Raw genomic sequence first — 26,565 nt, 5'->3', positions numbered from 1 at the left:
CAATTTAAAACCTGGTTCCTAAATCTCTGTCTTACCATTATATAATCTATCTGAAACCTTTTAGTATCTCAAGGGTTCTTCCATGTATACAACCTTCTTGCATGATTCTTGAACCAAGTGTTAGCTATGATTAAGTTATGCTCTGTGCAAAGTTCTACCAGGTGGCTTCCTCTTTCATTTCTTAGCCCCAATACATATTCATCTACTATGTTTCCTTCTCTTCCTTTTCCTACTGTCGAATTCCAGTCACCCATGACTATTAATTTTTCGTCTCCCTTCACTACCTGAATAATTTCTTTTATCTCACCATACAATTCATCAATTTCTTAATCATCTGCAGAGCTAGTTGGCATATAAACTTGTGCTACTGTAGTAGGCGTGGGCTTCGTGTCTGTCTTGGCCACAATAATGCGTTCACTATGCTGCTTGTAGTAGCTTACCCACACTCCTATTTTTTTATTCATTATTAAACCTACTGCTGCATTACCCCTGTTTGATTTTGTATTTATAACCCTGTATTCACCTGACCAAAAGTCTTGTTCCTCTTGCCACCAAACTTCACTAATTCCCACTATATCTAACTTTAACTTATCCATTTCCCTTTTTAAATTTTCTAACCTACCTGCCCGATTAAGGGATCTGACATTCCACACTCCGATCCGTTTGTAGAACGTCAGTTTTCTTTCTCCTGATAACGACGTCCTCTTGAGTAGTCCCCGCCCGGAGATCCGAATGGGGGACTATTTTACCTCCGGAATATTTTACCCAAGAGGATGCCATCACCATTTAATCACACAGTAAAGCTGCATACCCTCGGGAAAAATTACGGCTATAGTTTCCCCTTGCTTTCAGCCGTTCACAGTACCACAACAGCAAGGCCGTTTTGGTTAGTGTTACAAGGCCAGATCAGTCAATCATCCATACTGTTGCCCCTGCAACTACTGAAAAGGCTGCTGCCCCTCTTCAGGAGGAACCACACATTTGTCTGGCCTCTCAAACAGATACCCCTCCGTTGTGGTTGCATCTACGGTACGCCTATCTGAATCGTTGAGGCACGCAAACCTTTCCACCAACGGCAAGGTCCATGGTTCGTAGGGGGGTCTTCCATATTATCCTGCATATTTCCTACTACTGCCCTTACCAAATGAGTACCAAATACGCTCTTATTTTGGCTGTATGTGTGTTCCTTGGAGTGAGCCTTGAAAATCCTTTCAGTCTGACCAATACAAAACCTTCCACAGTTTTGTGGCAGTTGTATTTGCAGACTCCGAATTCCAGATATTTGTTCTTGTTGCTGGATTTCTTCATATAACAACCAACATCAGACCAATCTGAAGTCCACTTGAGGAACCAGGGTATGGCGCCACTGCGTTATCACCAGGTAGGACCTGTCGCCCACTGTTTAGAGTCACTGCTGGAATTATTTTCATTTTAAGCAGTATTCACAAAGTTAAACCTTGTGTGCAATGCAAAAGGTAAACTAAGCTGAGGTAAATAAAATAAGTATAACAAAATAAAACAAGTGATTCCAACTTATTCATAAATGAATTTTTGAGAGAAATACCCCATAAACCAAGGAATGTGCCTTGGTGGTGAGCTGTACTGTAAGTGCAACTACAATGAGGGGTATCTGTTGAAAGGCCTGACAAAGCAGTTCCAAGGACAGCAGTCTGGATGTTTGACTAACTTGGCCTTGTAACATCAACCAGCACAGCACTGCTGTGCTAATGCTGCGAACAGTTTAAAGTAAGGGGAAACTACAGCCTTTTTTTCCAAGGGCCTGCAGCTCTACTGTATGGTTAAATGATGATGGCATCCTCTTGGATAAAATATTACAGAGGTAAAATACATGTATGTATCAAAACGTGGTGCATGGTAGAAATGATCTCAGCAACAAATCTAAAGTGTTCAGTGAGAACTATTTACTTGTGCAACAACGAGGATGCAGTGGGAATGCATTTACATCTGTTGGATGAATGTTATGAAAACAAACAGTCGAAACTGACATTTCACGACAATTAATCTGTAAAAACGCACCACATATCATAAAGAAAGCGTGTAAACCGTCTGAGGATGAATCACAACGATTTGAAACCGGTAACGGTATCCTTTGAATAAAGGAACTGAAAGTAAATTTTTGGCTGGTTTCTGTCTTAACACCATCAACAAAATCTGGTGGAAGCTGGCATCGGGGAAAATCAGATTCGATTCTGGAGAAATGTAGGAACATGCGAGGTGGTACTGACCCTACAATTTAACTTAGAAGGTTAGTTAAGGAAAGGCCAACCTACATTTATAGCATTCATAGATTTGAAGAAACCTTTTGAAAATGTTGACTGGAATACACCCTTTGAAATTATGAAGGTAACGGGGGGAAATACAGGGAGTGAAAGTTATGCACAATTTTTACAGAAACCAGGTGGCAGTTATAAGAGTCAAAGGTCATGAAAGGGAAGCAGTGGTTGAGAAGGGAATTACACAGGGTTGTAGTTTATCCCCAATATTATTCAATCTGTACATTAAGCAAGCAATAAAGGAAACCAAAGAAAAGTTAAGAGAAGAAATTAAAGTTCAGAGAGAAGAAATAAAAACTTTGAGGTTTGCCAATGACATTGTAATTCTTTTAAGAGACAGCAAAGGACTTGGGAGAGCAGCTGAACAAAATGGACAGTGTCCTGTCAACAAAAGCAAAACAAGGTAATGAAATGTAGTCAATTTAAATCAGGTGGTGCTCAGGGAATTAGATTATGAAATTAGGCACTAAAAGTAGTAGATGAGTTTTGAGCAGTAAAATAACTGATGATGCCCAAAGTAGAAAGGATGTGAAATGTAGACTGGCTGTAGCAAGAAAATCATTTCCAAAGAAGAGAAATGTGTTAACATTGAATGTAGATTTAAGTATTAGGAAGTCCTTCTCGCAGTTATTTGTCTGGAGTGCAGTCTTGTATGAAAGTGAAATGTGAACTGTATGAAAGTGAAATGTGTACAAAAAACAGTTCAGAAAAAAGGAGAATAGGACCTTTTGAAATGTGGTAGTACAGAAGAATGCTGAAGTTTCGATGGGTAGATCACGCAACCAGTGAGGATGTACTGAATATATTTGGGGAGAAAAGAAAATTGTGGCATAACATGACTAAAAGAAAGAACTGGTTGACAGGACACATTCTGAGACACCAAAAGGTCACCAATTTCGTATTTGAAGGAAGTGTGTGTGTGTGTGTGTGTGTGTGTGTGTGTGTGTGTGCAGGGAGGGGGAGGGGGATCATAGAGGGAGATGAAGAGATGAATACATCAAGCAGGTTCAAAAGGATGTAAGTTGCAGTAGTTACTCTGAGATGAATAGAGTAGTGTGGAGAGCTGCAGCAAATCAATCTTCAGGCTGAAAGTTAATGTTTGCATGTAGAAAACTATAAATCTTTTGTCTATTCCATAATGTACAAGATGGTTACTAAACTTTATAATTGTTGAAAGAACTCCCTAGAAAGAAAAAAAGGGAAAGAATATTTTAACTGAGGAATGGGGCAGAAATAGCTCAGTGTATCATTTGCAGTTTTGTGAACAATATTATTGAATATAGCAGTTAGTATGATTTACCAATGCTACAGGAATTTATAGATTTTGAGAAAATTTTTGTCTCAGTTTCAACTAAATACGTACTAAGTGCCCTCTTGAAATGAGGCATTTATTCTTCATTTGTGTGCTGAAGAAATATGGTAATGGGAAGTCCTGAGTGGAATATAGGTATTGAAGAAATAAAAGTTCAGTTTATCATAAATTTGAGACAGTGACACTGTAAACATAGCTAAACTGTAAGACAATCTCCTCCTTCAGAGCTAATTAATACAAAAATGCACTCAGTCACATGGTTACATCATCTCAGCTGACCACATTGTACTGGTGCTGCAGCATGACATGTGAGTGTAATATTTCACTTGCACTGAAAACTGTTCTGTGCAAATTAGGATATCTTGATTGCTTATTTTTTATACAGAAAAATGATGTTAATGAATTTGTGTCATAGTATCCTCTACTTTGTATAACTGAATTTTTTGCTATAGTTTTAGTGCTTGTGGATTATAAAATACTATAAATGATTTAAATTCAATAAAACAAATTTTATTCAGTGTATCTTTTGTGTCAAATCAAAGTTTTTGTATTTATTTTGCTAATATCATTGTAGGTTGGTTTACAATTAATTCATAGTTGAGGTTTCATAATTGTTATAGAATTAATTGTAGAAAAGAAATGTTAATTATTATTAAGGTGTCTAGTTTCTTTAGAAAAAATATGATTTGTTATGACTATTTTGTTTCATTTAAGTATTTAAATTGATATATTCACAAATTTACTATTTTGGAGATAAAATATACAGGTGGGAAACATATATTTCCTTAAATACTGAATATAATATACCACTTATCCTCTTTATTGCATTTTAGTTCATTAGTTCTTTTATTTTATAATTATTTTAGGTTTTTTAAATTAAGGTTTAAAATTTCATGCTCAAATTTTAAAGAGCAATGTATTTTGATGGTGCAAAAGTAACACAATAATTAGTTTCTTAATTAGTGGCTGGAATGAATGGCTTGATGAAAAATCAATTATCTTTTATTAAATCCTAGAATTTAACTTTTTATGATTTTAACTATAGGTTTTTGTCATACTTTTTTTAGTCTTGGTGCTTTTATTAATTTTATTTCTCGTTCTGTCCATTTTAATAATGTCTTCACCTTGTGCAGCCAGCAGTTCCTCAGTTCTGTTTTAGGTATGCCCACTGTGCCCACAGTTTTTTTATCATTTGACAATTGCTGTCAGTTAACTTTATTGTAATGTGTATGGCACATACACTTATTTGCAGTTCCCCTTAGAATTTAAACTGATATTTCCCTTTTGACTCATGACTGTAAAGCCCTTTTAATTGAATTTTAAGGTATTCAATTAAGTTGTGTGCAGACATAGTCTAAGATTACATTTCTAAATTTGTATTACACCATTGTAAACTGCAGTTAGCCAATGATATGTAGTTGCCATGCCCCCTCAGCTGTTTGAACTGATGATGTAAGCACAGTATGCAAGCGATGACCCAAGCAGGGACATGTATTTTATCATGAATTTACTCTGTGACAATGCCACATATGGCTATACATTTTGATCAGTTTTTCTGTTAACTTCACTTTGCTAACTTTTCAGTCTAAGTGCATTATGGTACTGCTTATTGCAGTTGATAGCCTACCATTGTGTACATTTTTCTGCATGTTGCTGTATTTAGATCAGTCTGAAGATAAAAAAAAAAGATCGAAATAGATAATTGAATAAACAAATATTTCCAGTCAGTGACTGTTACAGCATTTTCAGAATTTCCCTTTAGGATGAAAATACACTGTAGAACTTGACAGTTTATTTTTATACTTTTTTTGTGGTCTTTGTGTATTTAATGAGAATGATTTTTTGGTGTAGCATGAAGAATGAATTATTGAATCAATAGTTTGTGTTTTATTTTGATCCATAGTTCATTAACATAAAATTAAGTTACTTTGGGGTACCAGTGCCATTGTTTCTAGAGCTCATAGGGATGACCTCGAAGAAACTGGAGTAGCAACTACATGCACAAATGTGAGTTTTGTGAAGTTCCTGCAGTGCCGTGATGAGCCCTGGGTGAACACTGAGTTCAGCAGGCTACTGCTGACTGAAATGATATCTCATTTGAGTGCAGTGCCTGTTGCTACAGTTGGGAGATGAGGTTATTCTAGACATGGCCTACACATGAATAAGAGAGGGAAAGGTAGGTTGACTGAGCTTATTGCAGATAATATACAGGGGGCACCATCACACCAAGCAAGATCTCTGTGGTTACTGGTGTCATAGATGCATCTTTTTTAGGTTAGAATCAGGATTCAGGCACCTTGTTTTGAAAGAATTCACAATAATAGAAGAGCCCCACAAAATGCTAAAGTATGCACAGAAAAATAGATTTAGCTTATTTCATCAAAATATTAGAGGATTGGGTAATAAGGTAGAAGAGCTTCTTGTCTGTTTGGAAAATTTAGACAGCTCTGAAAACATAGACATCCTATCTAAGCACCATATAACCACAGGGTTAAATAAATTACATATAAAATATTGCACTCTATCAGCTTACTCATGCAGAACTAATACGAGAAAAAGGAGGTGTTGGTACATACATTAAGATGGAACAGAAGTTTTGTAGTGATCAGCACATATAAGTGTGTACTTGAGAATTAATACTGAAAAATGGTTCAATTTTCACTGTGTATAATCATCATCATCATCTCAGCCTTTTCCCACGTCATGTGGGGTCAGTGTTGCTTTGCTGGACGCTTCTCTTCCATTAATGCCTATCCAGTGCGTCTTCTCTGAGCCATCCTTTCTCCCGAAGGTCCCCTGCTACCTTGTCTTTCCATCTCAGTTTCGGTTTTCCTCTTCTCCTTGATCCTTCAATTTCTAGGTCTTCAACTCTTCTCCCCATGTAGTACTCCCCTCTTCTCTGCACATGTCCATATCATCTTAGTCTATTTTCTTGGATCAACTTCCCTATGGCCCTACTTTCACTGTTCCCTTGATGTACTCATTCCTTAGTATATCCTTTCAAGTCACCCCACTCATTCTGCACTATACAGCATCACAGGCCTCACCACAGCCTTGTAAAGCTTTTCTTTCAGTCTGCAGCTAACCTTCTTATCACACAGTACTCTGCTCAGTTTCCTCCAGTTCATCCATCCACTATTTATCCTGTTCTGTATTTCGGCCTCCAGTCCTCCATCACTTTGCATGTAAGAGCCTAGGTATTTAAATTTCTTGACCAGCGTCAGTTGTTCTCCTTGCAGGTTAATATATATATCTTTGGCATCCTTTGTACACATATACTCTGTTTTCACCCTGCTAATTCTCATTTCCCTTTTCTCTAGAGCTTTTCTCCACTGTTCAAGCTGGTCTTGAAGTGCCTCCTGGGTGGGTTCATGGATTACAACATTATCGGCAAACATCATGCTCCAAGATGCCTTTTTTTACACATCTTTGACTAGTACATCCTGTATATACTGTATATAAACCCCACTGTGAAATTTTGAACTTTTTATGAGGAGCCTGGATTCCTTACTGTGCTAGCTGTCAGAAAGCAGCAAGCATTTAATGACCTATGATACTTCAATGTAGATTTTCCAAAGGGTTCTGATAGGGAAAATGATCTGGAAATCTTATTTGGATCCTATACTTTGATCTCAGTAATTAACATTCCAACACAGTTGGATAAAGAAATTAGGATTCCAATTGATAATGTATTCCTTGGTGAAGGTCAAACCAAGAAAATACAGTAAAACTTCATTTATATGTGTGGTTTTTTTCCCAGCAAAATATCCACGGTGTGCACAAGTTATGATGCAGTGTTTCAGATTGGGTTGCCGATAGTGGATTGGTAAGGCCGATATTAGACTATAATAAAATTTGATAGTGTAATAAGGAACTTTGTCAAAGTTAGGCATTGGTCAAATTTTCTTTGATCAAATCTAGCACCTTGCCTTAGATCTGACGAAAGGAAGTGTTCTTCTTGTTTACTGCATGGGAAAATCAACTGCTTGGAGCACTAGCATCGCTGCAGCTGTCTGACCCACAATGTTTATCAATATGACTCCCAAATTTACATGGTGCATAGCATATAAAACGAAATTTACAACGAAATTGATAGAAATATTTGAGGCCGACGAAGCACTGTGTAGCTTATGACTTACTGAGTACAAAAACAGAATAAAAAGTGAGAGCTATAATAAAAATTGCGGATGCTATTAGCTGTGAAGTATGGCCAGGATATACCAAGACTATAAAGGAGAAAATCTACAACTTCTGTGGAAATAAAAATTTTTCATGACTGCAGTATGTATTAAATTTATTTGTCTTCACATATTCCACCTTCAGTGCATTATAAATAGCTTCAAATGGTTCTGGTATTGTTTTCATCAATGTGCACTGCAGCATTGAGTGCTATACCAGTACTGTAAACTAGAGTAACTAAAAATCATAGTATTATGGTAAGTCTGTCTTGCGCAGATGTAGCATTTCCAAGGGGAGTGTTCAGCTTCATAATATGAGGACCTGCTTTCTTGAGCGGATATTGAAATGTACTCTCGTCCATTCCCAAAGGGATTTTCATGTGACTTTACATCCTCAACTTGCAGCTCCCATAGCAAGAAACTGACTGTGAGGGGTGGTACAGAAGAGCCTCAGCATTCCTCCGTGACGTTTAACGATGCAGTAAATGTGTTAGAAATAATCAAACTATTTGTGATGCGCCACAATTTTTCTGATGAAATAATGACAGAGTTATCACGTTTTGAGGGTACAGTGCATGCTATTGCCTAATCAAAGAAAAACAAGCAAAAATTATGGACTTTTTTATGAAATGGCGTTTTCTTATGTGTAGAGGTTTACATTTTTCTTTAGATCTTTGTTAAGTATGGTACCTAGTAAGCCTATATATAGCATGTTGTAGAATGTAACTTTTTATTTACTGGATTTTTCATTTGTGTTTACAAATTAATTTGATAGTATGGTGCTATATTTTATATATACATTTTTCACACTTACACGTTTCTTTTTCTGTAGTCCATTGAAAAACATGTAAACGAAGTTTTAATGGAACTGTTTACCAAGTAACAAATGTTCTCTCTGATCATGATGCACAGTTAGTTGGGATAAAGAACTAGTTCTTTACAGTATGGATACTCCCCAATGGAAATCAGAATAGTTGATGGCTCTAGGACAAATATGGCTCCAGGACAAATGTTTTGAGGTATAGTTTACAAGAGATGTTCTGGAATGAAATTGCAATGAACCAAATGCTAACATAAAATTTAATCTGTCCATGATAAATTCATATCATTAGTTAAAAATAGCTTTCCATATATGCTAATCAGAAAGGAAATTAAACAGCCATGTGAAAAACCATAGCTCACTAGAGGGATTAAAGTACCTTTTGAAAGGAAAAGGGAATGTATCTGTTGTCAAGAACAAATAGAGATCCTGCAGTAGTTGTGTAATGGATCTGGGAGATGTGTCATTTTCTACCGGATTTGTCGATACCAAATTGTAAATGTTTTCTTATATTTTTTGTCAGAATTTTTTTACTGTAATTTGCCTTATCTTATGTTAATTTACTTATATTTTTGAGAGTGACAGCATATTGATTACTATTAGTAAATGTGTCAAAGAATAGCAAAGAGACTGATTACAAGTGGAAGCTTGTGTGTTGTGTAAAATGTCTTTGACGCTGGAGTCGTCTTTGACTATAGTCAGTCGGCAGTTAACTCTTGGTGTGTGTTGACGGTAGAACAATGTGCAGGTCACCATCATAAACAATTTGTTAGTGAACAGAAAGAACGAATTATGTTACTATCGTTTTTTATATAAACTTTAAGAAGAAACTACATTCAAAAAAATGGTATTTGAAGCACCAAAAATGAGGCAAACGCATTGAACCAGGTCATTTCTGCAGCCGACAAAACTGCAATTGTGGGATCATACTTCCACTAGGCAACTGAAGCCAAGACCAATATCGCCTTGTAAACATCTAACGGAAAAGGTACTGCCACGAAATATGCCAAATTTAAGTAAATAAAAAATAGTGAGCATATTTCAACTTTGTGTCTTAGCCGGGATATCATATTTCAGTTGCACAGTACAAAAACTACTCAAATTTACTAAGAAACGTTATTTTAAAAAATCAAATAAATGCACATAATGTCTGAAGTCAGTTATTCTGACAACAGACTTAAGAGTATATGTAATGTAGTGAAACAAGAGATGGTATAAGCAGCCACAGAACAGGATAACAATGGTATTGAACTGAATGGAAGGGCTGTTTATGATGAGTCATACGTAGCAAATATATTTAATAGTCATTTTTTAAACATAGAAGAAAGCATAGGGAAAACAGGTCAAGAGAAAAATCAGAGCAGTATATGGAAAAAGTAACTTTCATAAAATTCAATCATATGAATGTATCACCAACGTCTCCTTCTGAAAACAAGAGAATTATACATTCTGTCAAAAATGAAAGCTCATTTGGTTTTGGTGGTGTTTCCAATAGAGTACTAAAAATTTGTTCCCATATAATAAGCCCAGTTGTATATGAAATACGTAATGCATCACTAATTCAAGGCATTTTTCCAGAGAGACTGAAATATACCATTGTTAAACCCTCTTTAAGAAAGGTGACAAGAGAGATGTCAACAGCTAATGACCTGTTTCAATGCTGACACCATTTTCCATAATTTTCAAGAAGGTGATATATTTTGGAATAGTGTCTCACCTTGGCAACAATAATACCCTTAGCGAATCACAATTTGGGTTTTAGAAGAGTGACTCTACTGAGAATCACATATGGGCTTCTCAACGCTCAGTATTAGGTCCAATATTGTTCCTCATATATGTGAACGATCTTCTGTTTAATAAGCAACAAGCATAATTACTTCTTTTTCCAGATGGCACAAATATTGTAACCAATCGAAGCATACATACAGAAACAGAAGAACTGGTAAACAATGTTCTTAAAAGTGTCACTGACTGATTTTCTGTGAATGGTTTCACCCTCAATTTTAAAAAGACACAGCTTATTCAGTTCTGCACATCTAGGAGTACTACAACAATGATAAGTGTAGCACATGGTGAGGAAATAATAAATAGGGAGTAAACTTAAAAATTCTTAGGTGTCCATATTGATGAGAATTTAAACTGGAGAAAGCACATGTTGGAGCACGTAAAACAACTTAGTTCACCCACATTTGCACTTAGAACCATTGCTAATCATGGTGAAAGACAAATCAGTAAGTTGATGTATTTTGCATATTTTCATTCAATAATGTCATATGGAATAATGTTCTGGGGTAACTCATTTTAAGAGAAAAAGTCTTCATTGCTCAAAAGTATGCTGTAGAATAATATATGATGCTCACCCGTGATCATCTTGTAGACATTTGTTTAAGGAATTGAGCATTCTGACTACTGCTTTGCAATACATTTCCTCAGGGAAATTTGTTGTACGTAATCCACTACAGTTCCAAAGGAACAGTGATGTACATAACTACAATACCAGAAGGGAAAAAGGACATTTATTACTCCATTTAAGGATGTCTTTAATACAAAACAGGGTGCACAATGCTGCAATAAAAATTTTTGTACATTTGCCCAATGATAAAATTGTCTGACAGACAGCAAAGTAAAATTTAAAAACAAAATGAAAATGTTTCTCCTTGACAACTCCTATTCTGTAGAAGAATTTCTGTTATTATAATGTGTAAAAGGTGGCGGGTAGGAATTACGAACTCACAGCTACACATTAAAAAATAAAAATAAAGTGTAATAAAGTTAAAAAACTTATAAACATTCAGCATAAAGCCATAATTAAAAATTAGTTTGTGATGTGAATGTAAAATGACTTACTCCACATAATTACAATTTATCGTGCAATATGATCCATGAAACATGAAACTGACAACAAAGCAGAATACAAATTTGACGTATGACTATGAAAAATTTTAGGTACAAGGGCTCAGTAATTATATCTGTTTATTCTTCAAAGTCTTATATTATCAGAGTTCAAACCCAGTCATTTTCTATCAAAAGTTGAGATTCAACACTTTTTTATTTTATTCAACCAGGTCAATGTGTTGTGTTGTGTTGTGTTGTGTGCATGTGTGTGTGTGTGTGTGTGTGGGTGTGTGTGTGTGTGTGTTTGTTTGTTTTAGTTATTAAGTTAGCTCTTAGTAAGGACATTGCCCAAAATCTCAGCCATGTTTCCAATTTTGTTCATGGGTCTATTGGCTGCTCAACATTTCAACTATATGATGTACTGAAAAATGTATATAACAGTGCTACAGCTTACATTATAGTAATCAAAATCATGGAACTTTTGAAATTCAACCAAGAGTCAAGCATTCAGGACACTCTCAGATCCCAAAACGTGGAGAAACATGAAGTGATATGTGATACTAAAACATCCCAGAACCACCTTGGTTCTTCTGGTGACATTGTACTTTTGTTTCTAGTGCATATAAATTTCCTTAACTAAAAAAAGGACTAACTTAACAGACCCAGTTTGAGAGTAGAACTGAAAATTTAGTTTCTATAAGACTGAAATAATATGAAAACAAAACTGATCAGTTAACAATGAAATCATAGGTTCTGTTAATGGGGTTCTTTGTTTACAGCAGTTGAAGAGAACACCTATATGGGCAACAAAAGAAATAGATTAAAAATGGGTTGCTATTCAAAACATAATTTTCAAAGCAGCTTTTGATGTGTATGGAAAAAGAAGATTCACAGCCTGTGTATCTTTCCAGTTTTAGCTTCAGACAGTGAGACACAGACCTTTATTGCAAAAGCCATTCAGAAAATGAGGTTTGTTCAGTGTGCAAAGTATGCTCGGGGCTTAATATCCTGTGACTAACAAATTCATTTAGACAAGATACACAAACAAATTGAGGAAACTTTCTGGTATTTCCATTATGTGATTTAAAGAAACTACAGAAAACCTAAATCTGGATAGTGATTTGAACTGCTGTCCCCCCCAAATACAAATACCCACTGTGGCATCTCACTCAGTACAAGTCAATGAGAGATGAATGTTTAAAATTACTGGAGAGGCAGAAAAACAAACAAGTATATTGAGGAACAAACTGGACTAAAAGAAGCAATTACGACTATAACGAAAATGAAATGGGGATAGGTTTAAAACATACGCAGGTGAATGAATGATAGATAAAACAAAGTAGTTCTCTGCTGAAATCTAAGAAAAAAGAAGAAAAGAAGATAATGACCTAATGACAGCCAGGTAGATGACATTAGAAAACATACAACATCAATGCATATGCAGAAGATCTATGTCCAACAGTGTAAATCCAGTGGATAAATGTAACAGTTGCATTACAATCAATGTACAAATAATTCAGAGATTTACAGCCTGATTTATATGTCCAGCAACCACATAACCTTGGCAAACAAACAAGTTGGGATTGTTAGGTGTGACGATGATTTCATCAGCACAGCTGTTAAGCACAGCTTCATCATTTCCCAAAATGTTATGCCCATTGGACACCAAGATCCAGCCAAACACTCGTGAATATTTTTGTCACCTATTATGATGGGAGAAACTGAAGGATCACATCCATTATGATCTTTATCTGTGGGCAGTAGGGAGAAGGCAAATTTTTGGAGCTCTATCTTACATCCTCTGACTGATAAGGACAGCATGACCTTCCCCTGTCTATTTTGTTTTCCTACTCTTCTTATGTTTGTTGAGGGAACTCTGAACAATTTAGAGAACAACCAGAACATCATCCAATCCATTATTGTTCATATTCCCATAATTTCAAGTAGGTGTACTCTCCAGCTAGACAGTGCCTGTACACTCACTTTACACACTAGGAAATACTCTGTCCTATGAATATTATCACATAGCCTGTCCCTCACTGAGCATGTGTGGGACTTGATGGATCCACACTTAGTCAAATCTGCATTATTAGCAGCTAACTGTCACGAAATGTGGATGTGGAGCGGAATACAATTTCCCGAGATGACATCCACATCTACCTATGTCTACATGTACATCATTACTCCACAAGTCACCTGACAGTGTGTGGCAAAGGGTACTTCTGGTAGCTAACTGACCCCCCCCCCCCTTCCCCAATCCCTGTTCCATTTGTGAATGACATGTGTGAAGAGCGATTGTCCATAAGCCTCTGTATTAGCTCTTAATTTCTCAAATTTTATTGTGGTGGTCATTTTGTGAGACATGTGGGAGGAAGTAATATGGTGTCCTACCCTTCCCAGAAAGTACTCTCTCAAAATTTCAATAGTAACGCTCTTTGTAATGCACAATGCTTCCCTTGCAGCATCTTGCCACTGGAGTTTGTTGAGCATCGCTATAACACTCTTGCACAAACTTAGTTATTCCATGTTTAAACACACCAATCTTAGTTGGATCATCTGTATCTCCTTTATCAGTTCTACTTGATAAGGGTCCCAGATTGATAAGCAATACACAAGAATCATTTGAACGAACACCTTATAAGCCTCTTCTGAGGTACATTTCCTTAAGAATCATCTTATGAATCTCTGTCTTACATTTGCTTTTTCTACTATTTGTTTTAGATGGTCATTACACTTAAGTTTAGTCCGGATAGAGAGCCATAGATATTTTACAGTTGTCACTGTTTCCAGAAATTTCTTATCAATAGTGTAGTACAGTAGTGTATTTCTTTTCCTATGTGTGCAAAATACACTCCTGGAAATGGAAAAAAGAACACATTGACACCGGTGTGTCAGACCCACCATACTTGCTCTGGACACTGCGAGAGGGCTGTACAAGCAATGATCACACGCACGGCACAGCGGACACACCAGGAACCGCGGTGTTGGCCATCGAATGGCGCTAGCTACGCAGCATTTGTGCACCGCCGCCGTCAGTGTCAGCCAGTTTGCCGTGGCATACGGAGCTCCATCGCAGTCTTTAACACTGGTAGCATGCCGCGACAGCGTGGACGTGAACCGTATGTGCAGTTGACGGACTTTGAGCGAGGGCGTATAGTGGGCATGTGGGAGGCCGGGTGGACGTACCGCCGAATTGCTCAACACGTGGGGCGTGAGGTGTCCACAGTACATCGATGTTGTCGCCAGTGGTCGGCACGTGCCCGTCGACCTGGGACCAGACCGCAGCGACGCACGGATGCACGCCAAGACCGTAGGATCCTACGCAGTGCCGTAGGGGACCGCACCGCCACTTCCCAGCAAATTAGGGACACTGTTGCTCCTAGGGTATCGGCGAGGACCATTCGCAACCGTCTCCATGAAGCTGGGCTACGGTCCCGCACACCGTTAGGCCGTCTTCCACTCACGCCCCAACATCGTGCAGCCCGCCTCCAGTGATGTCGCGACAGGCGTGAATGGAGGGACGAATGGAGACGTGTCGTCTTCAGTGATGAGAGTCGCTTCTGCCTTGGTGCCAATGATGGTCGTATGCGTGTTTGGCGCCGTGCAGGTGAGCGCCACAATCAGGACTGCATACAACCGAGGCACACAGGGCCAACACCCAGCATCATGGTGTGGGGAGCGATCTACACTGGCCGTACACCACTGGTGATCGTTGAGGGGACACTGAATAGTGCACGGTACATCCAAACCATCATCGAACCCATCGTTCTACCATTCCTAGACCGGCAAGGGAACTTGCTGTTCCAACAGGACAATGCACGTACGCATGTATCCCGTGCCACCCAATGTGCTCTAGAAGGTGTAAGTCAACTACCCTGGCCAGCAAGATCTCCGGATCTGTCCCCCATTGAGCATGTTTGGGACTGGATGAAGCGTCGTCTCACGCGGTCTGCACGTCCAGCACGAACGCTGGTCCAACTGAGGCGCCAGGTGGAAATGGCATGGCAAGCCGTTCCACAGGACTACATCCAGCATCTCTACGATCGTCTCCATGGGAGAATAGCAGCCTGCATTGCTGCGAAAGGTGGATATACACTGTACTAGTGCCGACATTGTGCATGCTCTGTTGCCTGTGTCTATGTGCCTGTGGTTCTGTCAGTGTGATCATGTGATGTATCTGACCTCAGGAATGTGTCAATAAAGTTTCCCCTTCCTGGGACAATGAATTCACGGTGTTCTTATTTCAATTTCCAGGAGTGTATGTTATATTTGTTTATGTTCATGATCAATTGCCAGTCCCTGCACCATTGGCTTTGCTACCTACTTATAGACAATAGACAACCACATCATCTATGAACAGCTTTAAAGAGCTTCTGACATATTCTGCTAGATCATTTATATATACTGTAAACAGTAACAGTCCTATCACACTTCCTTTGGGTACCCCAAAATTATCTTTACATATGTTGAATTTGTTTCATTAAGGACAAGGAAGTCTTGAATCAAGTCGCCAATGTGGCCCGATAATCAGTAAGCTTATAATTTTTTTTCAATAAACGGCATTACAAGACAATGTCAGATGCCTTCCTGAATTCGAGGAACACTGCATCAGCATGAACACTGCTGCTGAAAGTACTGTGGATCTCATGAAGTAACAGAGCAAGCTGAGTATTGCAGGATCTCTGACAAATAAACCAAGAATTGAAGTGGAAGCATTTATTGACAAAATAAACTGAGGATTGGACACTGGTCTCAACTGTGATACACACCATTCATACACACAAGCAAGCACACCTCACGCACACATGACTGGCAACTCCAGCATCTGGGCCCAAGATTCTGGAGTTGATGGTCGTGTGTGTGTGTGTGAGGTGTGCTTGCTTGTTATGTGCGTGTGTGTGTGTGTGTGTGTGTGTGTGTGTGTGTGTGTGTGTGTGTGTTTTACTGATGAAGGCTGTGACTGAATGCTATATGCGAGTGTCTTGTAATTGTGCCTGTCTACAACTTGACGTGTCTTCTTTATGGTAAGTGTCAATCTGTCTTTTCCTACATTGTTGATATTCCTATCTGGAGTTTCTATTGTAAGGATAGGTTAGCAGAATCTAAGTTGATTTTATAGAAAAGATTTCCATTCTCTAAAAATGTCATAATACATGAGCGTAAAACCTGTCACTTCATTCTTCAACAGACTGACATCGATATAGACCTGTAATTACGTGCATCTGTCTTACAACTCCTGTGTTGCTCTAGCAACCTGTGGTGAACTGCTGGTGGAAGGGGAGCATGTTCTTTTACATAACATTTATAAAATATCCTGTGATCACTTACCTCAATACCAACCAATTCAAAATTTGTATGAGGAGGGACCGTATTACGTTCTTCCACAGTGAAAAAGTTTTGAAAGACTAAATCAGTATTTCAGCCTTCTCTTTGTCATTTTCTGTTTCAGTGCCATTATGGTCACAGAATGACAGAATAGGTGATTTTGAACTGCTTACTGATTTTACGTAAGATCAAAACCTCTCAGTTGTCAAAATTTTACTTTCAAAGTCATTGAACACTTCTCTCATTGCTCTCCTTAAACTCATTTTAACATTGTTCAGCTTTTGTTTGTCAGCTAGGTTTTGACTTCTCTTGAATCTGTGATGTAGCTCTCTTCATTCATATAGCAGTTTTCTGACATGGCTATTAAACCATGGTGGCTCCTTCCCATCCCTCAAGACCTTACTAGAAACAAACTTGTGTAATGCACATTGAACAATGCTTTTGAATTTTTCCATTTGTGCTCCACATCTTCATTCCTAGCACTGAATATGTGATGTTGTCTGCTCTCATACTCTGCAATTTGTATCCTGTCACTTTTGCTAAGCAAAATATTTTCCTAGTTTTCTTGACATTCAGTCATAGATGCTATCACAGCCTTATGATCACTATTATCCTCCTCTATATTAACAGATTTGAGAAGTTCAAGTATGTTTGTTGCTATGAGGTCTAAGACATTGCCTTCATAAGTTGGTTCTCTCAAAGTAATTTTCAGACAAACAATTCAGAATAAAGTTGGGTGAGTCCTTGTCTCTGGTGCCAGTTCTGATAGCATGACTCTCCCAATCTATACCTGGCAAGAAGAAGCGATCCCTCTATCACAAAAGCATGATCAATAAATGTAGTATGACCTTTTTTGTCAATGTTTTCGTAACTGAGCAAGTTATTTATATGGCTCAAAGACTTATTACAACTGTGAGTGGCAGATTTTCTCTAAGTCATGTTATAAAACTCTGTGGATATAATGTGAAACATTACAAGTACAGTGGAGTGACTTACTTCTGTTTTAGAATTGCAGAGAGTAGGATCACAGCAGAACTGTAATGAGCGCCATTGTTCTAAGCTGCCACTTTGAATACTGAATGTAATTTGATTAATAATGATAACATTTCATTTCATACAAGAAGATTGGGTATGCAGAAATGTAGCTACAAAAATCATTTACGGAAAAATATAATGTCATGAATGGAAAAGGTACGTTTAATTCTTTGGTTATTTTAAGTTCTCTGTTGTCTGTGGCTCAGAACATTATTTGGTGTATCATAACTTGTAGGGAACTTTGTATCCTGGGAAATCAGTAGAGCCTGCAACACAGTCATTTATGCTCTATTCTGAGAGATTAAATCTTGGACTTTTATTGAAATTAATACAAAATTTGGACACTGATTCCCATGCTGCAGGGTGAGTATGTCATAGCACCCAATACAGCTTCCCCATGATGTATGATTGTGCCTCTGACCATTTTAAGAATTTTCAGAGCCAACATCTGCCAGAATTGTACAGAGCCACAGAGATTTTATTCCAGGTGCTGACTTCAACATTGAGGGGCAGACAGAGTATGATTATGAACTGTAACTGTCTAATCATTTTGTTTTATTGACTTAAGAATTCAAAATAGTAACTAAATTTATGCCCAGGAGTGTGGGAGATACTTGTGTTAAAATATTAGGGAAGTTTCCATTCAAGTAACTAGATACTATTAATTTAACTTCAACTTCATGGGGAGGAAAGTTAAAGAAAGTTATTAACAATATTCTGCAAGTTCTCTCTTAAAGACTCTACCACTATAGCTCCTGACCCAGGTGGTGTATAAAAGCACCGATTACCATTTTTGACTGACCTTTGATGTTAACTTCACACATATTAATTCACATTCAGAATATGTGATAACCTCACTAGATAGTATCGAATCGTTCACTGCAATAAATACACCACTGCCATTGATGGCTAACCTATCCTTACAGTAGAAACTCCAGATAGGAATATCAACAATGTAGGAAAAGACAGATTGACACTTACCATAAAGAAGACACGTCAAGTTATAGACAGGCACAATTAACTCGCATATAGCTTTCAGTCACAGCCTTCAGCAGTTAAAGACACACACACACACACACACACACACACACACACACACACACACACACACACACAAACACTAAAAGGAGGCGTGCCTCACACACACATGAACATGAACTCCAGCATCTTGGGCCCAGATGCTATAGTTGGCGGTCGTGTGTGCGTGAGGTGTGCTTGCTTGTGTGTATGAATGGTGTGTATCACAGTTGAGACCAGTTTCCAACCTCAGTTTATTATGTCAATAAATGCTTTCACTTCAATCCTTGGTTTATTTGTCAACAAATGCTTTCACTTCTTTTGGGCCTTACAAAGGTTAAATTTAGATTTTGGTTTCTAGCCCAGTTGTCCATCTAATATGTGAATGTCTTTTAATTGTGCCTTTCTGCAACTTGACATGTCTTCTTTACAGTAAGTAGCAAGACAGATTGCTACTTACAATCTTTTCCTACATTGTTGCTATTCTTACAATAAATATTCCAGCCTGAATTTAGGATTTCATTGGTATTCTCTTCTGGTTTCAACCATCTTTCTGTTCCAAATACTATCTGGGCATTATAACCTTCAATAAGTGGTACTAATTTGGGACCTTAATATGGACACCCCTGCAGGTTAGTAATAACACATTAACTTTTCTACCCTCGATCTGTGGGGAGGAGCATTTACTGTGAGGACAAGCATATGATAAATATGAGTAAAATTTGGCACTTTTTATATGTGTGACTACTTACCATTGTGATATAGTTTCTCATATTAACTGTTTCCCATGGTGTTAATAAGACTTGTTTGCTTTCCGATGTATTCTCAGCTAATGAACTGAAAACTATGCTTGCTGCTTCAGGGTCCATGAATATGTTGAACTCAACACCTGGTTTTCTGTTACCAACACCTGAAAGTAGATGCTCTAGACAGATCTTCAAAAGACATAAGCATATAAAGCCACAGTTTTGATAGAGCTTACTACAGTCATTACTCACTGAACATGGTGTCCATATACTTATCTTTGGCAACAAGAAACAATTTTGAATCTCAGACTTATGGAACTAATGACTTTATTTATGTTCTAAACAAATCTCATGAGAAAAATGGTACATTAAGAGTACAGAGATTTAATGTAGAGAGTAAATCAGATTGAATAACAGACTAAAGCATAATACTGGAGAAAAACAAAGGAGGATAATCATAACATGATGTAACATAATAAACTCAACTTTCTGAAATATGGAATTAATTTGCAAATAAAGATAAATTGTCTTTCATCATTTAGAGGAAGTTTAAAGTGATAGACTGGCATGTAGTAAGAGTGATGAGTGTTACTTGGCTTTTGTGTGTATCTCTGTGGGCACAGGAGGGGGGAATGATACTTCAGCTTAAATGAAGAAAGTAATGGTCTCAAATCTGGAGTGGGTATGACAATAGGCAGGAGGAGAAGAAGCTGGTAAATGTAAAGTTCAGAGAGTGAAAGTGAAAGAATAAAATTTTTTTCAAACAAAAATTTATTTTTACAGGAAAGAGCATTTCTTAAACTATTTTTCTATATACACACATCGGAAAAAGTTTTGAACCATGTTGGTTCCAAGAGTTATGGAACCTGTACAGAAAATTGGAATAGAGATCAACATAAACATCATTTCCACCCTTTTTATTGCTCGTGAAAAACATACATTGCACGTTGTACCACCATACAGTGAGACATTCAGAGGTGGTGGTCCAGATTGCTATACACACTGGTACCTCTAATACCCAGTAGCACATCCTCTTGCATTGATGCATGCCTGTATTTGTCATGGCATACTATCCCCAAGTTCATCAAAGCACTGTTGGTCCATATTGTCCCACTCCTCAATGGTGATTCAGCATAGATCCCTCAGTGTGGTTGGTGGGCCACGTCGTCCATAAACAGCCCTTTTTAATCTATCCCAGGAATGTTAGATAATGTTCATGTCTGGAGAACATGCTGGCCACTCCAGTTGAACGATGTTGTTATCCTGAAGGAAGTCATTCACAAGATCTGCATGATGGGAGCATGAATTGTCATCCATGAAGACTAATGCCTCGCCAATATGTTGCCAATATAGTTGCAGTATTGGTTGGAGGATGGCATTCATGTATCTTTCAGCCGTTACGGTGCCTTCCATGACCACCAGCGGCATATGTCAGCCCCACATAATGCCACCCTGAAACAGCGGGGAACCTCCATCTTGCTGCACTTGCTGGACAGTGTGTCTAAGGCATTCAGCCTGACCGGGTTGCCTCCTAACATGTCTCCAATGATTGTCTGGTTGAAGGTATATGCGACACTCATTGGTGAGGAGAACATGATGCCAATCCTGAGTGGTCCATTCGGCATGTTGTTGGGCCCATCGGTACCACACTGCATGGTGTCATGGTTGCAAAGATGGACCTCGCCATGGACGTCGGGAGTGAAGCTGCACATAATGCAGCCCGTTGCTCACAGTTTGAGTCATAACACGACGTCCTGTGGCTGCACAAAAAGCATTATTCAACATGGTGGCATTGCTTTCAGAATTCCTCCAAGCCACAATCTATAAATAGTGGTCATCCACTGCAGTAGTAGCCCTTGGGTGGCCTGAACGAGCCATATCATCGACAGTTCCTGTCTCTTTGTATCTCCTCCATGTTCAAACAACATCGCTTTGGTTCACTCCGAGATGCCTGGGCACTTCCCTTGTTGAGAGCCCTTCCTGACAATGTGGATGTGATCAGACTGCTGTATTGACCATCTAGGCATGGCTATAATACAGACAACACGAGCTGTGTACCTCCTTCCTGGTGGAATGACTGGAACTGATCAGCTGCCAGACGCCCTCCGTCTAATCGGCACCACTCATGCATGGTTGTTTACATCTTTGGGTAGGTTTAGTAACATCTCTGAACAGTCAAAGGGACTGTGTCTGTGATACAATATCCACAGTCAACACCTATCTTCAGGAGTTCTGGAAACCGGGGTGATGCAAAACTGTTTTTGATGTGTGTAGTTGTCACCATTGCTGAAACATTTGTCGTAGCAGGAAATTGACTTTTCATTGTCTTTTTCATAGAAAGATGCTGCCTGTGAAGACAGCTACTATTGAATACCATTTTTTGTGACTTTTCTGTTTGCTGAGTTCTTTTGCAGAGGTGAAACTATCAATTCTGTATGATTCTGTGAAACACTGACAAAACCTCAGCATGCAGTTCAAAACAAAGGCATAGAACGTTCAGTCAAGACATTGTGTTGCTTTATGACAAAGCCCATCACCATTCTACTGGTGTCACTCAAAACTTTCGTCTGCAATTCAGTTGGGAACTGTTCATTCACCTACCACACAGCTCTGATCTTGCACCTTCTGACTACCACTTATTCTTGTATTCGAAGCGTGATTTTGGAGGAAGGCACTTTAACAGTGATGGCAATGCAAAAATTGAGTTCAGCAGCAACTGTCTTACTGCAGCAGCAACTGTCTTACTGGTGACACCTTTCTATGAAGAGGGTATAGATAAGTTGATTCCCCACTGTGGCACATGTCTGAACAATGGTGGCAGATATGTAGAAAAATAGTTTAAGAAATGCTCTCTCTTGTAGAAATAAATTTTTATTTGAAAAGATGTTTTTATTAAACAATGCAAAATCTTAGTTGGAATATCAGCAATATAAGGAAAAGATAAATCGCTACTGACCATAAAGATGGCACACTGAGTTGTGGACAGGCGCAACAAAGAGACACTTACATATTGGTTTTTGGCCAAAGCCTTTTTCAGAAAAAGGAAACACACACACATTCATTCACACAAGCAAGCACATCTCACACACACATGACCACTATCTCTGGCATTCCAGCCCAAGCTGCCAGACATGGCAGACATGTGTGCAAGAGGTATGCTCACAGTGTGTGAATGAATGTGTGTGTGTTTTGTTTTCTGCAGAAGGCTTTGGACAAAAGCTAATGTATAAGTGTCTTTTTGTTGTGTCTGACTGCAAGTCAAAATGTTTTTATGAGTTTTTTATTTTTTCCAAAATGGTACTTACTTTCTGCACATGCCTTGTGTTTAAGCTTCCCTTTTATATGCTTGTATGTTACTCATTGCTTCCTCTTTACAGTGAATGATGATGTATCCTCACACTATTTGTAAAGAACTTAGCTTTATTTTTTCCAAACTTAAACCTTGTGCAGTGTGTTTCATATATATGTCGCTACTTAAATGCCAGTTTTGTGTGACTTATCCTTAACTATTTTCTTACTTTGCTGCTCTCTTTCCTGTTTTGCTTAATTCCTTAAGAAAAAGGGTGTAAATCTGAGGATTGTTAAAATTTTCGTGCTATTGTTGGCTTTAGTACAACACCTGTACTAATTACAACTATTTCATAATTGTCTGTTGTACTTTAAATACAAATTCTTTATATCTTACCCTCAACACTGCCTCCCAAAACAGCCACTTGTTTCACATTTTGAATAAAACTAGGATCCTTTCGTATCGCTAAAGCAATGTTGGTCAGAGGTGCTAATGCCAGTAGTGTGATGTTCCCTGTGAACAGTTTCAATGAAATCATAAAACAGCCATTTTAACTTATTCATTCAAGTAAGCTTTTGAATACACAAAGAGAGAAAAGCAGCACAGAATTGCAGCAATTAACAATAAAAAACAGATGAAGATGTCACATACTGAAACTAAAGAAAGAACTCTAAATGAAAAATATATTTTGATTATTTTTTATTCATTTATTTAACTAGACAATGATTAATAGTTTTACTTTTGGAATTATTGGTTTCAGCTGTCACAAATCCTGCCTCGGGCATGGATGTGTGTGATGTCCTTAGGTCAGTTAGGTTTAAGTAGTTATAAATTCTAGGGGACTTATGACCACAGTAGTTGAGTCCCATAGTGCTCAGAGCCATTTGAGCCAGCTGTCACTAGAGCCATCCTCAGATCAGTGTGCCACAGCATAAGGAACCTTGTAACGTGGTAGCACATACACTTTTCATCTGGTTCAGCAAAAGAGAAAAGAAATAAATAATTTTTTTATTACAGCATTCTCCAAAGTAACAATTATGTCATATTCCACTCAAGTATTTGTTTCACTTTTTCAGGCAAGCAGGTTTAATGTAGGTGTTTCATGTGTGAAGACACCATTTGTTCCATGATTTATAAGGTTTTTGAATTATGAACACACACAACATTCATGATGTACCTTGTGTTAGAGCTTCAGATCTAGCAACTCATGAGAAAATCTATTTCCCTCTCTGGACTCAAGAATCATATATCTGGAAATTGAGAGATATCTTCTGAATAGTAATGAAATGATGTACAGAAGTAAGCTTCATAGATATGGTTACTGAATACCAGCATAACATTCTTTTACAGTCAGCATCAAGAAGAGTGGATGGTCATGAACAGCTATGGTGACACGGAAGTCATTGATTTTAAACACATATGCTGAAAAACCAGAATTGACTGTTGCTTAAAGATAGGTGCCAGTTATCCCACCAAAACCTACTTACAAAGTTTTGAAAAACAGTATTAAGTGAAGAATCTAGAGATGTTGTTCAACCTGCTTATATCATTTATGTAAGGATTGCTAAGACAAGATTAGACTAATTACAGTATGCACAGAGGCATTTAAACAGTCATTCTCCCCACACTCCATTTGCAGCTGGATGGGGAAGAAATCCTAATGTGTGGTATCATGCAAGTACCCTTTGCTATGCACTTGCAGAGAATATATGTAGATGTATATTGTGTTATGTAGTTCTCATTATGAAAAAACATATCGGGAAAGGGAATGAGTCATTAGTGAAGAAAAGGAACTTCTGTAACCTACTCTTGTATGCTTCACAGACTACTGTCCAGCTTCAATGATAGTTAAATTACCAGTGGCAGGCAGTGGTGTGTGACCTTTGGTGTGCTGTTCAGTGTGATAAAAGTGAAACACAGGGCACGTGTTTCCACATTTAGTCCTCACAAAGAGAAGTGCATAAGTAATTTAATACATTATTTACATCATAGAAAGTGGCAAAAAAGAATCAGATCCAATAGTGTGAGAAATTTAGAGGTATGTACTTCCTTTTTTATGTCTTAAGGAAATCTTTGCTGTGAAGATTATATCACCCTGGGTTCCAATAATAGTAAAGGAAGGAAGACAGAGTCTAAATTGAAATTACAATGAAATGAATACCCCTGTCAGCATACAGGCATTGATATAAATCAGCGGGGACAGTTGAAAATGTGTGCCCTGACCGGGACTCGAAGCCGGGATCTCCTGCTTACATGGCAAATGCTCTATCCATCTGAGCCACCGAGGACACAGAGGATAGTGCAACTGCAGGGACTTATCTCTGGCATGCCTCCCGTGAGACCCACATTCGCAACTTATTGTCCTGCACTATATGCATAGTGCCCCTGCCCATTGTACTCATTACTCGTGGCCTTACTGCCGATTCCTGTAAGAGTTCGGGCACTGTTTGTGCATCTGCATAGAAGAAGATGGTCAAATGGCTGGTGAGCCTTATATATGAACGAGCTGCATGGTCAACAATGGTATCTGTTCTTTCAGACATGTCCGAAAGAACATATACCATCTTCATATATATGACGTCTAAATTTTTGGAGAAAAAAATGATCTGTATATTATTTCGACCACTTTATTTTACATGATCTTGTAATACAGAAATGGAATGCTTTCAGGTATGAGTTCTTATTTAAAGAGTTGCTTGGTCTCCACTACAGTCCATAAAAGTATGTGATGAAAATTTAGAATTATCCACATCTCTTTAAAAAGCTTAGCATTTAAAATTTGTAACTTTTATTTGTATACAGGTATTACCTCCTTAAGCTGCTATGTATGCTGACAAACCATGCAGTTGACACTATGCAACATGTGTGGGGTGATATCACTTACAGAGATGCAGTCTTTCAAACTTTTTATATATTTTAACTTACTACAAGGATTGGAACTTTAATAGTGGCAACTATTTATTTACAGCTCATAAAAAATAGATACATGTTTCAAAGTTTTACTAACCTTCAAAGTAGTTACCAGCATCGTGTATAACCCATTGCCAGTGATGTGGAAGTTGTAGGATACTCTTAGCAATGCCAGTTGTGTTGACAGTTCAAATAGCACGGTCTACTGCCCGATGAATTATTAGCAGTTCTGAAGCGAATGCCATGAAGTGTTTCCTTCAGTTTAGAAATTGAGTTGAACTCATGAGGGCTTAAGTGAGGGGAGTGAAGTAGGTGGTATAGCACTTAGCATCCCCATCAGTCAAACAAATCAGTAACAGCTTGCACTGTACGTGCTTGAGCATTGTCCTGCAAAATGATGGTCAGGTCCTGCAGAAATTGTCATCACTTCTGTCTCTAAGCTGGTTGTAGGTTGTGTTCCAAAAATGAACAGCATAGAGACAGAAGTGATGACACTTTCTGCAGCACCTGACCATCATTTTGTTGGACAATGCTCAAGCACGTACAGTGCAAGCTGTTACTGATTTGTTTGACTGATGGGGCTGCTAAGTGCTATACTGCCTACTGCACTCCCCTGACTTAAGTCCTCATGAGTTCAACTTGATTTCTAAACTGAAGGAAACACTTCACGGCATTTGCTCCAGAACTGCTACAAATTCGTCGGGCAATAGACCGCACCGCTCGAACTGTCAACACAACTGGCACTGCTAAGAGTATCCTATGACTTCTACATCACTGGCAACAGGCTATACACAATGTTGGTGA

General features: G+C 38.2%; 1 protein-coding gene across 1 annotated transcript in view; it reads right to left on the bottom strand.

Annotated features, from left to right (window-relative positions):
• The window catches only part of LOC124795647 (pyrimidine-specific ribonucleoside hydrolase RihA-like), a 118,208-nt gene that overhangs the window by 12,055 nt on the left and 79,588 nt on the right, over positions 1-26,565 (bottom strand). Inside the window, exons 4-5 of the mRNA XM_047259720.1 lie at positions 23,248-23,364; positions 19,569-19,726 (exon numbers count right to left, since the gene is read on the bottom strand). Coding sequence (XP_047115676.1) covers positions 19,569-19,726; positions 23,248-23,364 — 275 coding nt within the window. The remainder of the gene's footprint in view (positions 1-19,568; positions 19,727-23,247; positions 23,365-26,565) is intronic.

The sequence above is a fragment of the Schistocerca piceifrons genome, chromosome 4 (genome assembly GCF_021461385.2).
Source record: "Schistocerca piceifrons isolate TAMUIC-IGC-003096 chromosome 4, iqSchPice1.1, whole genome shotgun sequence".
Classification (NCBI taxonomy): domain Eukaryota; kingdom Metazoa; phylum Arthropoda; class Insecta; order Orthoptera; family Acrididae; genus Schistocerca; species Schistocerca piceifrons.
Note: the sequence above shows the minus strand (reverse complement) of the source record. Positions and strands in the feature narration are given on the sequence as shown.